This window comes from Arachis ipaensis, chromosome B01 (genome assembly GCF_000816755.2).
Source record: "Arachis ipaensis cultivar K30076 chromosome B01, Araip1.1, whole genome shotgun sequence".
Lineage (NCBI taxonomy): Eukaryota > Viridiplantae > Streptophyta > Magnoliopsida > Fabales > Fabaceae > Arachis > Arachis ipaensis.
This window is the reverse complement of record NC_029785.2, coordinates 132,268,704-132,284,925: the sequence shown is the minus strand read 5'-3', so window position 1 is coordinate 132,284,925 and position 16,222 is coordinate 132,268,704. Positions and strand designations below refer to the sequence as shown.

General features: G+C 36.3%; 1 protein-coding gene and 1 long non-coding RNA gene across 2 annotated transcripts; both read right to left on the bottom strand.

The window, feature by feature from the left end:
- Positions 3,489-4,013, bottom strand: LOC107615056. Its single transcript, XR_002349579.1, has 3 exons — positions 3,874-4,013; positions 3,652-3,724; positions 3,489-3,559 (listed from the first exon to the last, which is right to left on the bottom strand). It is a non-coding gene; the product is annotated as an uncharacterized LOC107615056 (long non-coding RNA).
- On the bottom strand, positions 14,454-15,264 carry LOC107639470 (pathogenesis-related protein 2). The gene is made up of 2 exons (XM_016342981.2): positions 14,972-15,264; positions 14,454-14,877 (listed from the first exon to the last, which is right to left on the bottom strand). Exons 1-2 carry the CDS (start codon positions 15,147-15,149, stop codon positions 14,582-14,584), a joined length of 474 nt encoding a protein of 157 aa, XP_016198467.1. The 5' UTR covers positions 15,150-15,264; the 3' UTR covers positions 14,454-14,581.

Here is a 16,222-nt window from a genome sequence, read left to right as displayed (position 1 = left end):
ACGTATTTGATTTTTTTTTATAGCATAATATATTTTTGTAAATTGTAAAAAATAAAATAAATTTTTTTAAAAAATCAATAAGTTATTTTCAAAATCTTCAAAAAGCAAAACATTTAATTAAATAGAAAAATTCATAACTTGTGAAAAAAATAAAAGATAGAACAAAAAATATAAAAAATATTTTTATAACTTACAAAAAAATTTCAGCCTGTAAATCAATAATTTACTTAGATGGACCATTTTAAAGCATTCACACATCTCCTTTCTCTAACCAAATAAAATTTAGTCCTATTTAATGTTATACTTTAATGTGCTTCTTAGATCATACATGAAATATTATTGTCACAAAAAAAATACATGAAATATTATTTGAACTCATTAATTAAATAAAATAGTAACTAAATAGTATTGATATATCATTCTTTTAACTTTTTTTTCCTTGAAGAATATTTACCAATATATAGCATTGATATTGTTACCATAACTTGCAACTGTGATGATAATGAACACTTTCTTTTACATCGCAATAATATGGTATACACATTAAGCTTGGAAAATGGAAAGACGTGTATGTGTTATTCTTGCTCATCTGTCACATAAAACTGATATATATTCTATTATTGGATGAAATATGTGATGCACATGACATAAGTCTCATATCCAATCCAATAATAGAAAGTTGCGTGTTGACTCCATACTAGGGGTGGCAGCAATAATGTATGCTGTGTGAAGTGCTTTGAATAAATGATAGTGTAAACAACCTTGGATTACTATTGAGTACTTCAGTTGCATATTCTATGGTTTTAGTTTGCTGCTTCTTTTTTTGTGCGGGATAGTATAAATATGTTCTGTTCCTGCTGTATTATTCTCTTTGAAGCAGAATGGATCCAGAATAGATCCTTTTATATGTTGTTTTACATTTTATAAAGGTTATATTTTGCAGTCATTTGAGCCTTTTTTATGTGTCCAGTGATGAATGCTTATTGTAACCAAAGAACTTCAGATATTTCTAATATAAATATTGGAAAAGCTTGATTTATTTAATTTGTGGTTGGTTAATCACTAACCATAGCTTTATAAAATTTCATGCCTCTAATTCCCACCTTGTACTACTAGTTCAAAGTTTGTATACAAACAGATGCAGTTTATTCACTTTTGTGATCTTGAAAACTCTTCTTTAGTTTGTGTATCTCAATGGCTATCTGAATATTGTACTTGTAATTGAACCACTTTTTGTCATGATTCTTGGGACTGCAACACCTTTTAATTTATGATGAGTTTCTGCTCTGAAATTTTAATTTATGTATTATTCTATTTAAATCCTACTCAATTTCAATTAATATAATTTTACTGAAGAGATTGGATAAACTTAAAACAAAATTGTCAGATTATGTTGCTTTTTTCATTCTTTAATATTCGTATTGCATAACACTCACTTAATTATAGTGCTAAGCTTCCAGTTTTGTTTCTCTGTCCCTCAAGATACATGTTATGGCTCTTCCCCTTCATTCTTTGCATGAAGAATCTTGTATGCTTAATTGAAATGAGCTGATCTTATGATAACATGGATGGATTTTTATGTTATTTATTAAAGAATGAAATTAATATAACAAACAAAATTGAGATTATGTTGCTTTTTTCATTTACTGGCTTTGCTAACTGATTAGACCACAATTAATATAACTAACATTCATGTCATGCATTTTGGTTGCTTTCAAAAGTATATGTTACCCTTTCACCTCAGCTATAGGTTACTATGTTTCAAAGAATTTTCTGCTCCTTATTGATATAAAAGCATGTTCTGGTTGGAGTTCATTCAATTGTAGTAGGCAAACTTGTTTTAATAGACAAGCATGTTTATTAGAGAAAAAGAAGCACACGCTGTATATGTTAACCTAATTTTGAAAATTGATGCATGCTGCATGGTCAAATTGCCTTTAGTTTGTTTGCATTTCATGTGAAAATTTTATAAAGCTATATCTTCTTCATTCAACTATTTTCCTTTAAGGAAAAAATAAAACATTTTGCTTTGGTTCTGTTTGTGGTTGCCTGCTGCATAGTTCAATGACTATGTCAGGTGGTTTATGTGGCTTATTATGATTTTTAGTGTACTTCAATTTGTGTTTACTTATCTTAGTGGCTTAAACTTCCAATTCTCTACTCTTTCATTTATGCATTCTGATCTTTATGCATTTATGATATGATTTATGTTAATTTTATACCCTAAGTAATTTTAATTTTATTGATATAGGTGTTTTCAAATTACTTCATGGCTAGTAATGCTAGAGAAGACACATTGGATAACAGTGTTGCTCCTAATGATAATGAAATTGAAGTTCAAAGTAATGCTAATCCAACTTCAGAAACTCCACAAGCAACTGATAATGTCTCAAGTTACGGGACGGCGGGGCGGGGTCGGGTAGGGTAAAAACCCGCCCCTACCCGCCCCATTGCCACCCCTACTCCATACAAAACAAAATGAATACCAAAAACATTTCTCAGCAAAAAATAGAGAGCACTTGCACAGGGTTTTCAAAAAATATATTACCATGCCTTCTGCCAAGTTCCAAGGGCCCTACATCACCATGCCCTTCTGCCAAGTTCTCTTCAACTGCTACTCGAAGAATAGCAGCGCCAACATCTACTGTTATATTTCGAATGCTACAGCAACCACAAGTATTGATCAGAGAAAGCCAATAATATCAGCTATAAGAAGCAAAAACGGAAAATCAAATATACCAAGTGACAAGAAAATATTACCTATCAATGGATGGATACAAGATTCTTTTTGCGATATCTTCCTCTAACATGTATAAAGCAAGGCTGTGAGAAAGACAGTATTGTTAGTATTTTATTTTAAAAGATTGAATGTCATGTCAGCATGTCCGCAAGAAGATGCCACAAATTATCACGGGATAAACACGGATATGGTCTACAGCATAGAAATATGGTAGTATTTGATTTGATCCATCAAAGAAATGCAAACAGATAAATGTTTGAGCATGTAAAACAAGGACAATATGCTTAATCGCTTTAGGTTTTAGCAGCTTCGTGAATTCTAGAATGCAACACTATAAATATCAAATAAAGAGATTTCGCCAAACTTCCATGAATGCTAATAAAAGTAGTCCACATTAACATGTGCATACCATTCAGCAGCAGCCTGCAACATTCCATTTGTTATTAGCCGAGCACCTGACAAAAGTGATCCTAAACCGATTCTAAAATAGAAAGTTTAAAATAAGAGACTAAATCAATATTTTCAATCATAAGAATGATCATGAAAATTTATAAGACACAAGAAAGCTGAAAGCATGTCCTACCTTAGGAACAGATACATGTTGTTGGCATGATTTACATGACCTACTTTTTCATTACCTGCATAAAATTTTAATCAGACGTTTCTTCACAGCTAAGGAAAAATGTAAAGTAGACAAGAAGCCTCAACTCAAAACCAATGAGAGCTAATTACTAAGATCTATATTTTCGAAAGGGCTTCCACTTCCAAATACGATATCTCCTCCGGCATGCTTAAAAGCATCAATAGCAGTGCACTCAGCTGTCCAGGTCACACCAACGACAATGTCAAAATTAAAAACAGTCATTACATTAAGAAATTGTGAGAGTTTATTAAGCCTTGTGCAGACAAACCATTCATGGTAGGGCTAGACATGGCAAAGATGGCAGGTTTTGTTGAAACAGATTCTTTCATTGCCTTAAGCACCTGAGTTTAATCACAATTATTAAAACAAGAAATTGCTGAATAACACATACAGAACACCAAGCATTCTAACGTATCAATAAAAAAATATTTTTAATATAGTTCACTCATGGATAGGACATGATATAAGTGGAATTGTACAAGATAATTACCTCCTCATTGAAATTGCCACCAACCCCAGACAAACCAAGGAGAACATGTGGTCTAACCTTCTTCACCTAAACATCAATATGTTCAACAATCAATTTTGATGTATGAATATGACTATGCGTGAACCCTCAAGATCAGCATCACCATATGAATATGACTATCCTGGCAAGCTGATCCTCATGGCAGATGACAACAGAAGACATGGGAGAAAGTTCAAAGAAAAAGGTAGAAATACATGCCTGCAATAATAGTTTACTCGACAAGCTGTTTGCTGATAAGCTCTTTTCCAAAGGTACTGTAGACAGTGCTCTCAAAGCAATATGGTGCCACCCTGACGGATTCAGAACTGTAGAAAAAGGAGGTAACCATTTTCAGTTCTTCTTTGATAAAGAATTAGATGTAAAAGAATAGAAAGAAGATCCCCTTGACTCTTTAAAGATTTTATCCTCCATGTTCAAAGATGAACAGAAGAGGAGAATGAAGAGGAAACTCAAATTTTTGGCTTTTCAGTTTGGGCCCAATTTTGGGGTCAGCCAAAAAGCTAGAAAACCTTTGAGGTTGGTAGAAGGATTGGGGAAAACATTGGTAAAGTGATGGATGTGGGTTTCTTTGACATGAAGGGGAAGGAATCCAGAATTGTGAAGGCAAAGGTGATGATTTCGGGAGATAATTTGGTGAAAGATAGTTTCAATATCATTGGCCCGAATAATAAAACTATTGAAATCGGAGTGCGGTATGAGAGAATAGGTACTGTATGCACTTATTGTGCACATGTTGGATATGAAGTTAAAACGTGTAATTTTTTTTATAGAAGACTCACTACAGGAGATTACAAAACAAAATGTTATAGGTGAATGGGTGAAGGCAGACCAGGTTGGGATTAGAGTGACGCTAAAGGAGAGAAGCTCAGAAGAAACAACAAATAAGACCTCTGAACACTACTCAACTCCAAGAAAAAAAATCACTCCCAGCTTGCTTTTTAGACAGCTTTTCGAAATTGAACATGGGAGAGAAGAATTCGAAAAAGATAGATAACTCAGTGCCAAATATGGAAAATGAAAAGACAGAGAACAATGTGAATGCATAAGTAACAAACCTTTCTATTACAAATTCTGGTTTGGAAACTCAAAAAGAAGAGGCTGCTGTTGAAGATGTCATGCGGTTGAAAAATCAAGATGTAGAAGTGAAGATAAGAGGGCCAGGTAAATTTCCTTCAACTAAAAAACTGGCTAGACAGAATTTGGAAAAAAATCAACCAGAATCAGGTTCAAAAAAGAGAGCCTCTGAGGAAGATATGGGAGGAGATGCGAAGAAATTCTGTCCTAGTAGGAAGAGACCATTGGAATGATGGTGGAGGGTGCCAACCTTCAATTGGCACCCAAAGAGATATGAAGGTCCTGAGCTGGAATTGTCGGGGTTTGGGGAGACCCCTGACAATCCATAACTTGAAAGGGATCTGCCGATTCCACTCCCCCGAAATTACATTCATTTGTGAAACTAAGAACCAATTTCGACAGGTTGAGAGGAAGATAGGAGGTTGTGGCTTTAATGAATAGAGTTTGGTGAATCCGAATGGTACCGCTGAAGGTTTGGCACTAGCTTGGAGGGAAGGAACGGAAGTGGAAGTGATTCGAAAAGAGGTCTATTTCATTGCAGCAAAAGTTACAGATTTAGCAATTAATAAGATATGGGTGTTGGTTGGTGTGCACTTGAGTAGCCTAGAACAAACTAGGTTGTTACAGTTCAATGAGCTTTCTTCTATAATCAACCAGATGCAAGAGGAGGTAGTGGTGATAGGTGATTTTAATGCTATTGTAAACCAACAAGAAAAGGAGGGAGGTAGCGACAAATCTCCTTCTTCTATTGCTGCGTTTACTGACTTTATTGATGGAAATGCACTTGTTGATTTGGGTATGGTTGGGAGACCATTTACATGGACAAATAGAAGAAGGGGTCAAGAGCTTATCAAAGAACGCATTGACAGGGGGCTGGTAAAAGAAAAGTGGCTAAATTTTTATCCTTCGACAACAATTCATAGACTCTCTGAGAACGGCTCTGACCATGCCCCCCCTCCTTTTAGACACTAATCCAATTATGGAGAAGTCTAAAAGGAGGTTTAAATTTTAAGAGAGATGGTGTAGTCAAGTGGATGTTAAAGATATTATTACAAGGGCTTGGAGGACGAAAGTAGAGGGCTTGGCTATGTTTATTTTGGCACAAAAACTAAATATCTGTTGGCATAAACTAGTGCAGTGGCAGTAGCAATGCAAGTCGAACTCAAGAAAAGAAATTGAAGATCTTTTGAGAGAAATTGAAGTGCTGCGGGAAGCAGGAGTTAATGGCGGGGAAGTGATTGATGAGCTAGAGAGGAAAGTCGAGTCGGCTTACGATAAAGAAGAAAGTTACTGGAGAGAAAAATCTCGTATTAAGTGGCTACAAGTAGGTGAAAAAAATTCTAAATTCTTCCATCGAAGTGTCCAATCTAGAAACTGGAATAATAAAATCTGGAGACTAGAGAGGACTGATGGTGGAGTAGCTACAACTCATGATGGGATTGCTTTAGTGGCTGAAGAGTATTTTAAGAAGATTTTCTCTGCTTCAGAAACTACTGATCCGAATCCGATGTTTGAAGATTTTGTGCCTAAAGTGACGAACTCTATGAATAGAAGCTTATTAAGGCCGGTGTTGAGGGAGGAAATTAAGCGAGCAACCTTTAGCGTTCACCCACAAAGTGCACCAGGAGAAGATGGATTTACAGCCAAATTTTTTCAATTTTACTAGAATATTGTGGGAGAAGATGTCACTCGGGCAGTCAGGAGTTTTTTTATTAGTGGAAGAATTCTTAAGAGTTTCAACCATACCCATATTTGCTTGATTCCAAAAGTCCCAAATGCCACTAATATGACTCAGGTGAGACCTATAAGTCTTTCTTCCGTTGTTTACAAGATTATTTCTAAAGTGTTGGTTCATAGGCTACAAGGTATTATGAACAAATTAATCAGCCCTAATCAAAGTACTTTTTTAAGGAGAAGGCTAATTTCTGATAATATCCTTGTAGCCCATGAATGTATGCATTACTTAAAAAACAAGAAGAAAGGCTTGGAGATTGAGATGGCTATTAAATTGGATATGAGCAAGGCATACGATAGAGTTAAATGGCATTTCTTATGGTTTATGATGGATAAGTTGGGCTTTCATTCTAGATGGATTGATTGGGTTCGTGAGGTGGTGACTACAGTTTCTTACTCTGTTGTTGTGGAAGATCAACCCTTTGGCTTTTTTAAGCCAAATAGAGGCATCCGACAAGGTGACCCTCTATCTCCATATCTATTCCTATTTTGTGCAGAAGGATTATCCTTTTTGCTACACAAGACAGAGCAAAACAGTCTCATTCAAGGTATTCAGATCAATCGAAGAAGTCCTACTGTTAATCATCTTTTATTCGCTGACGACTCTATACTTTTTTGCAAGGCTAACCCTCGATCTTGTGATCATATTTTGGAACTTCTAGAGACTTATGAGAAATTTAGCGGTCACAAAGTTAATTTAGATAAATCAACTATCTTTTTCAGTAATAACACTCCTGCTGATATCCGAATCTCTCTTGCTAACCAGCTGCATATTAGACACATAGGAGTTCATGACAAGTATTATGGGCTACCTTCTATTGTCCAATGCTCTAAGAAGGCTACTTTTGGGCTAATTAAGGAGAAAGTTAGGAAGAAAGTGCAAGGGTGAAAAAGACGCCTTTTGTCATCGGCTGGAAGACATGTACTTATCAAGGCAGTGGGAGAAGCAGTGCCTATTTATTCGTTATATTGCTTCAAGCTCCCAGATACTCTTATTAAAGAGATTCACAGTATTTTAGCTCAATTTTGGTGGGTCAAAAGGGTTCAGAACGAAAAATGACTTGGGTTAGCTGGGATACTATGACGAGAGCTAAAAAAGAAGGTGGTTTGGGGTTTAAAGATTTAGGAGCTCATAACCTAGCTCTATTGGCAAAACAGTGCTGGAGAATAGTCAAACAACCTCAATCTTTACTATCCAGAATTCTCAGAGGAAAATATTTTAGATACAGTAATGTAATGCAAGCTGAGATCGGAATATTACCTTCTTAAGGGTGGCAGAGTGTTCTTGAGGGTCGAAAAGTGATAGAGAAGGGTCTCCGTTGGAAGTTGGAACCAATGATAACATCAAAATTTTTGGAGATCCTTGGGCTTCTACTCCATATCCATACTATGTTCTTCCTCCTAAAGCTAATTCTGTACAAACTCAGCCTCTATTTCGAGTCCGTGATTTGATGCTACCTGACAAAATATAGAACCAAAATTTAATTGAACATAATTTTTCAGAAGCAATGAGACGAAGAATTCTTGCAACCAATATTGGTGATGGAGATGATGAGATCATTTTGTCTTTTAATAAGAATAGAAAATATCAAGTGTCTTTAGGATACCAAATAGCTTACCTTTTCCACCATTTACCCATAGACATGTGCCCTGAAATAATGAGAAACAAAGAATTATGGCGTGACCTATGGAAGATGGGTCTTCCCCCAAAAATTCAATTTTTCTTATGGAGATCCCTTCATGGCTCAATCCCGGTAATGCAAGCCCTCCACCATCGTATAACCTCTATCCATCCTATGTGCTGGTGCTGCAACAGAGAAGAAGAGTCCATAAATCATTGTTTTTTCGATGCCCAATTTCAAAAGAAACATGAAAAAAATGTAATTTATAGGAGGTCCTTGATGCTGTAGAAAAGGAACACTTTCATCAAGTTTGGAACCACCTCAAATTGTTTTTCCAGTTAAGGGTTAATGGTGCTCACCTCCTCCATCTTGCGGCTATTATGTGCTGGTGCGTCTGGAATGCTCGTAACCGCCATGTATTTGAGAAAGAATCTCCATCATCGGATTCCATCGCTGCATCTGCATTAAAGTTTCTTCAAGAACTTACTGCAATCCCACATTGAAGTGCTATTTCCCATTTTAAATTAAGTATTTCTTACTTTTTTGAGTATGCTTGGGAAAACCCCAATTCTATTTGTACTAGCCTAATAGTTGGGCTTTTTTTTACATTTCTATTCCTAATGAATAAAATTCTTTGTTTTTGGAAAAAAAAAACTACACCGTATTATAAATACTTTAAATAGTTCTATGCATCAGATGGAACTCCTTGCGAGAGATCCATCAAATCTTTTGCCCTAATTCGAAGCCTCATTCTTGATTCTGAAAACGAGCAAGTATCAACTCTACTTTATTTAAGTTAAGTTTGTTTACAGACACGAGATACTGAAAATAGAAACATTGAGACATAAAATTATATTTAACAGATGAGATAAAATAGAGACATTGTGTCTAAAAATACTAAATTAGTTATTTTGTGTTTATCTTGACAAAAAAATATAAAAATATTAACAAAAAATACAACTTATAAAGGTCCAATACTGTACAAACTAAATATTTTTAACACTCACTCAATTTTTTTTTTTTTTTTTACCGTTTAAAGTTGTTAGAGAAAAGGACAATTTAGTCCCTGACCTTTTAACCCGTGGACATTTTCGTCCCTGAGCATTGGAAAATACATTTAAATCCCTGACGTTCCTAAAAACCAGACCGATCAGTCCCTTCGTCTGTGAGCCACCGTCAGACCGGACATACACAGATCTTCACTTCTTAGGCACAATGGTAGGTGGATTAGGGATGAATTTGAACAATCTGGTTGTGGCCGGGCTTGCTGCCGCTAATGTCTCCTGGGTAGGTGATGCACTTGTTCCTGGTACGACTTGAGGTAGTTGTGGGCCAGTGGAGTTTGGCTGACTTTGAGGGGGTTGTGGAGTGGGGCATAGTGGAGCTGGTGGCCTGAATATCTTCTGCTTGGGCCTCATCTTCGCTGGAGCTGCTTGAGTTTTTTGGGCCGCTGTAGATGGAACTTGGAGTGGAGGCCGAAACGGTGTCCTTCTGGTCACTGGTGCGGGCCTGACTTGGGGTGCTGCTGGTGTTGCTGCCACAGGGTTGGAAGGACCTGGGATGACACCACTTGAAACCTGTGTTGAGAGCTGGGTTGACAAGCATTGTAATTAGTCATACAAATTATACAAGGTTGTCACCCAATAATCAATCATGCACATTGAACAGATTGTAACTTACATCAGGTGTGGATTGTTGAGTAGGTATGTTATGATCCTGAACAGATGGAGTATCCTGACTAGGTGGAGCATCCTGACCAAAATAGACAATAAATCAAGTAGATTACTCCTAAACATATAAAACAGAACTAGTAAATAAATATTCAAGTAAGCACATAAACTCCTATCATAGTTAAGAAATCAAACCATATAACTCCTAAAGCAAATTACTTACACTATCATTTGGAGCTGATTGTGACAGTGGGATGACTGCCATTGACTGAGATGTGGAACCTTTTTTGGGCTTCTTTGTCTTTGGTTTCCAATTGGGATCAGATGGAGCGCCCTTGCATGTCTTGTAGTTATGTCCCGTTGAACCACACTTACTACAAGTGACTTTGAATGACCTCTTCAACTTCTCTCCCTGTTGCATCATTGGCTCAGCTGGATCCTTCTGTCTATTATGTACTTTTGGCCTGCCAATTGGTCTCTTTATGATAGGAGGATCCGGCCTAGAATATTCAGTCCTTGTCCAGAACTCCTCACTTGGCACTGGCTGAATACAATGAGCATATGTCTTGTGTATTGACTCCATGCATAACCATGGATGCACATAATCCTCTGGATGATCATGCCTCTTCCTTATGGCTGCTATGGCATGGATACATGGCATGCCTAACACAGAAGATAACAGCATGAACCAGATGGGACTTAACCATTCATTCAGCCAACAACTTAACAGCATGAAAACCATATATAACTCCATCATTCAGCCAACAACTTAACAGCATGAAAACCATATATAACTCCATCATTCAGCCAACAACTTAACATATTGAAAACCATATATGAAAATAAATTCAGCCAGCAAGTTAACATATTCAGCCAACAAATTAACATATTGAAAACCATATATGAAAGTAAATTCAGCCAGCAAGTTAACATATTCAGCCAACAAATTAACATATTGAAAACCCTATATGAAAGTAAATTCAGCCAGCAAGTTAACATATTCAGCCAACAAATTAACATATTGAAAACCATATATGAAAGTAAATTCAGCCAGCAAGTTAACATATTCAGCCAACAAATTAAAACATTGAATGCCATTTATTAGAACTAACCAGTGAGCTGCCATTTGTTGCAGGAGCAGGTCTGCCTCATGAGATCAACATCCACCTTTGTAGCTTTACGAGTTACTTCGAAACGCTTGCGTGCATCATCACCTGTCCAGTCGGCACACCATTTATTGCTAGGCCTTATTAGACGCTCCATCCTCTTCTGCTGAACTGGTGCAAGCTTTCCTGTATAATCACTAAGTAGCTCTTTATGCTTAACCATTCTCCGCATTAGATAGCACCTAATTTCCTCACACATTGTGAGGATAGGCTTGCTTCTGTAGTTGACTATCTTCGAGTTGAACACCTCACACATGTTATTTGTGAGGTTGTCCACTTTTGGCCCGTGGGAAAAATACGCCTTCACCCAAGTTGCTGGCTCAAACTTGGAAAGATATTCCCATGCCCCCTGATTAATACCTTTGAGCTTCTCCATTTGTTCTTTGAACTCGGGTATGGTGGTGCACCTAGCACAATCCCAAACCACCTCCCGAATGTACAAATCCTTAAATCGGTTTATGAAGTTTTTCCAAATGTGCATCACACAGTTTCGGTGATGTGCATTTGGCATCACTTCCTTCAAAGCAGGCAGTAATCCCTAACACAGTACACAAAGGTTTTCACAATTAAACATAATTGAACAAATTCTGAACAACTGCATTATTAAACTAGGCACCTCAGTGAATAAATGTCTAACTGCAATAGAATTCATATTGAAATAATTGTTATAAATAGTTGTTAGTGTTACCTTCTGTTGGTCGGACATGAAATTCCAACCATGAGTCTGCACATCCCCCAGCTCTTCCTGAAGTAGGGTAAGAAACCATTTCCAAGACTCTTTGGTTTCAGACCTTGCAACTCCGTAAGCAACAACATAAAATTGATTATTCAGCTCACTACTGGCCTGCTGCCTTCTATTCACCTCAGATGTCCCCATTCCACTGCTTTGTCCCTTCTTTAACCAACTTTTCCTATTCCTATTCACACCTGTCTTCTTTGCAGCTGGCTTCTTGGCACATGACTTCTTTGCAGATGGCTTTCTTGGAGACACAATTTTTTCCTTTCCCTTATTTACTCTCTTCCTCTTGCGTGCTCTGCCCTCAGCACTATTATCACCATCATCACTGTCACTTTCATATCCGGGTGGTGGCGGTTTATATGGCTCATCCTCCGTGCTCTCATATCCATCATCTGAAGATGAACTCTGAATCTCTTCTAACACAGGACTCTTGCCTTTGTTTCCACCATCCTCCACAATCTCAGGCTCATCAACTGGGTGGTCAAAGTACAGGTAAAACTCATTCGTCTTTGTATTCTTCATTTTGTTCTCTCGCATGGCATTGATCCCTGCATCCCCTGTCAAACTGTGCAGCCCCGACTCAACATCTTCACTCAATGGATCATACCAATAAACTGCCCTGTACGACTGGTACCCCAAGCCTTTAAAAAGTGTGATCAAATCCCCAAAATTCACAAAATCCAGGTCCATTTCGGGGAATTTCTCTACCTTTCCATTCTGATAAACAAGGGAACCATTACTGTTTCTAACAAAACTACCTCCATGGTGGAAAACTGGCACCACAAACACATCTACCATCTGGAGAAAAAAATAAGAACAGAAATCAACGATCAACTACCTCTACACTCATACATCAATCTCCTACAAAAAGTTAAGGAACAGAAAACAACCATGAACTTTCCTTTGCCCTAACATTGAATCAAATTCACTGTTACAACGCACATACAGTTTTTACCATTGATATCACCATGCACGTACAACAGTTCATTCTTTCATTACTATTGAACTACACAATAAGCAATGGAACTGATTCTTACCTTCAGTGACGAAGACGGCAAATCAGACTGGATTCACACCTAATGCACGTCGGAACCTTCTCAGCCTGGATGGTGGTTTTTTTTGGAGGGAGAAACAGAGCAATTTCTGTCTTTGATCTTTGGTCTTCTTTAGGATTTTATGTAATTCTGTCAAAGGGTTGTGGGTGTAATAGAGATTGTACACAAGGAAAGGGACGAGACTGTATATAAGGGGCAGCACTCAAAACGACGTCGTTTTGAGTTACAGGGACTTATGTGTCCTGTTTTCAAATCCTCCAACCCACTAACGTGCCACGCTGGAACGCCGTTGAGCCAGGTAAGCATAGGGGGAGCCAAGTCAGCATTTTCCGTCCGGTCTGACGGTGGCTCACGGACGAAGGGACTGATCGGTCTGGTTTTTAGGAACGTCAGGGATTTAAATGTATTTTCCAATGCTCAGGGACGAAAATGTCCTCGGGTTAAAAGGTCAGGGACTAATTTGTCCTTTTCTCTAATGTTTTATTACCTTTATAATTACTATATAGTTGTTTGGTAAAGAAAGAAACTTGATTCAGCTATTGCATTTTGTTGTCATTTAAGGAGAGAAGTAGAAGTGAAATTTATTTTAAATTTTTAGCAATAAAATTTATTCATATTTACACATTACAGATCATTTTAAACAATTTAAAAAATATTAAAAATAAGAGATGATAAAATTAAGTGATACTTTTTATGGTTTATGATGGAGAGGATGAATTTTAGTAAGAAATAAATTTTTTAAATTTAAGAGTTAGTCTTTACTATTTTTTATTTTATTTTTGTGGAAGATTAAAAAGGAGAATGACTTAGGATCAATTGAGAGACCTTAAGAAAGACTAAAACGAGAGGTAGACTCCGTTTCAAGGACCTGAGGGCACACAATTTGATCTTAATGCCATGACTTGTATGGAAATGGATCCTCTCCCGTTTTTTCAACACTTGAAGAAATGCAGAATGATCTCTCACCATTAATTATATAAGTGGAGTCAAAATTAAATATGAAAGAGAAAATGATAAAAGATGAAAAATTACAATTGACATCATCCAGTTTTTTTTTTCACCGGAGAGGATCCACTTCCTGACTTGTACAATGTGGATTTGATAATATTTTGAATTTAACGTTGATGGACCACTTTAATTTGATATATCAATTTAACAGAAAAAAAAATGGAAAACCGATCACATCGTCATCGTTATTATTATTAGTGTCACCTGTGGACAGATTATAATACATATATAACTATTTTGGATTTATAATTTTTTATTCAGGTCGAACCGAGTTTGATAATTATGCTAATTAATTCTATGCTTTGATTGTAAAATCTAAATATAAACTATTGATATAAAATGGGATAAAATATGACTTTTGAGCAAATAAGTTACTGAGTAAAAAGATATTTAGATGCCATAATAATCATTCAAATTTCTTTGATATATATTAATTTTTATTGATATGAACTATGAAGCCAGACAAAGCTATAGCAAAAAAACAAAGAAAAGCAACACTTATTGTTCTTATTACATAGAAAAAAACCAATTACTTGAAGCATGCGCACACACAAACATGCTCAAAAGAAAACAACTGCTTATGAACATGAAGCAAAGTGTTCTAATATTGAGCAGGGTTGGCCAAGACGTAACCCTCAATAGCCTTGAAGAGAGCTTCACCCTTGGCCTTTCCCTTCTTCATGTCTTCCTCCTCTGGCTTCGCATCTCCTTTCGAGTGGAACTTCACACTCAGCTTCCCGATGGATCCTCCGTTGGGTCCTTCAACCAGCTTTGTCTCAAATGTTATCTTCTCCGCCGTGGGAGGCAGCGCCACTCCTCCAACCACGCTGTAGTTGTATGCATAGTTAGCCTCATCTATTGCCTCCACCTTGTGCAAGATAAACTTGGTTTCTCCATCTGCACATATATCATTATTATTATTACAATTCACAACACATAATTATCACACATATAGTATGTATGTATACTGAATTGAATAGTTACTACTGACCCTCGACAATGGTGAGTTTCTTGATGGTTCCAGGACCACCGTTTCCCTCGACGATTTCAACACTCTTGACGTCATCAATAATCTTAGGGGTGAGGGAGTCGGCATCCTTCATAGCATTGTAAAGCTTGGCGGGGGGCAGGGGGGAGGTGATTTCATCCTCGAATGTGAAGACGGCCATGATTGTAAATTAAGAAGCTAATAAGGGAAGGAATGAAAGGAATGAGAAGTAGTTAGTAATAAGTGAGGTTGGCTTTTTAGTGTGTGGTTGATGAGCAGAGGAAATGAGGAATGGCTTTTATTTATAGGCATATAATGGAGTCATGGGTATTGGAGATGGGATTGTGTGTATGTGAAGGTGCTGACTAACTGCTACGACCGCTATGTTGGGTGGTCTTTGATTTTCATTTTTCTTCTAAATACTATTTTATCCGTTAGTGTTTATATATATCAATTGTGAATTTTTATCGATAAAAAAGAAGCAAACAACTATATCATCTTTTGATTTTTGTTAAACGAAAAAACATTTTTTTAATTAACAATTATCCAGCAATAAAATAACGAAAATGTTTGGTAACTAAAGAAAATCAGTTAAAAACAGCCATAACTTGTTTTATTTAGCATTCATTAATTTTTGCGATAATTAATTAATGTTAAATAAGACAAATTTTGGTTGTTTTTTTTTTGTCTATCTAACATTATCCTAAAATAATATATAAACAAAGATTCGGAATTGAATTGTTATGTAAAACGATGTCAATTAATTAATGACTAAAAATATTAATTTCTCACAATTTTTTTTCTTTCTAGATACTATATATTGCCGTTGGAAGTAATTTAATATCAGCATTATTTTATCCCATTTTCGAACTTAGATAGATATACTTGGCTGAAGAATATCAATCGTTGTCAAAGATGGCGATTTCGGAAGCATTCAAATTCAAAGAAGGTGTTCTCTTCCATTAATATTGAATGTTCACGCATACATGATGAATAAATTTCTAGTGAAGTATTGAACAGACGCACAACTAGAAACAGAATGCATGCGGTGGCATTTAAATTTTAAAGTGGATGAAAATTTATAGACGCCCTTCTAGAATTCCCACTTTTCATATTATGTTTATTAGTTTCTTTCTACGCATCGTAGAAGGAAAAAAAAAAAAGTTTAGTTAACATGTGTCTTATAAAAAAGTTGATGATTTCAATATCTATGTCACGAAATTTTAATTCATAATATTTATAAATAATGCATCT

Excerpts from the sequence above, each read along its gene's own strand:
- LOC107639470 (XM_016342981.2), bottom strand. The coding sequence starts at position 15,149 with ATGGCCGTCTTCACATTCGAGGATGAAATCACCTCCCCCCTGCCCCCC. Across the intron at positions 14,878-14,971 it reads GAAACTCACCATTGTCGAGG|ATGGAGAAACCAAGTTTATC; the intron begins GTCAGTAGTAAC and ends ATATATGTGCAG.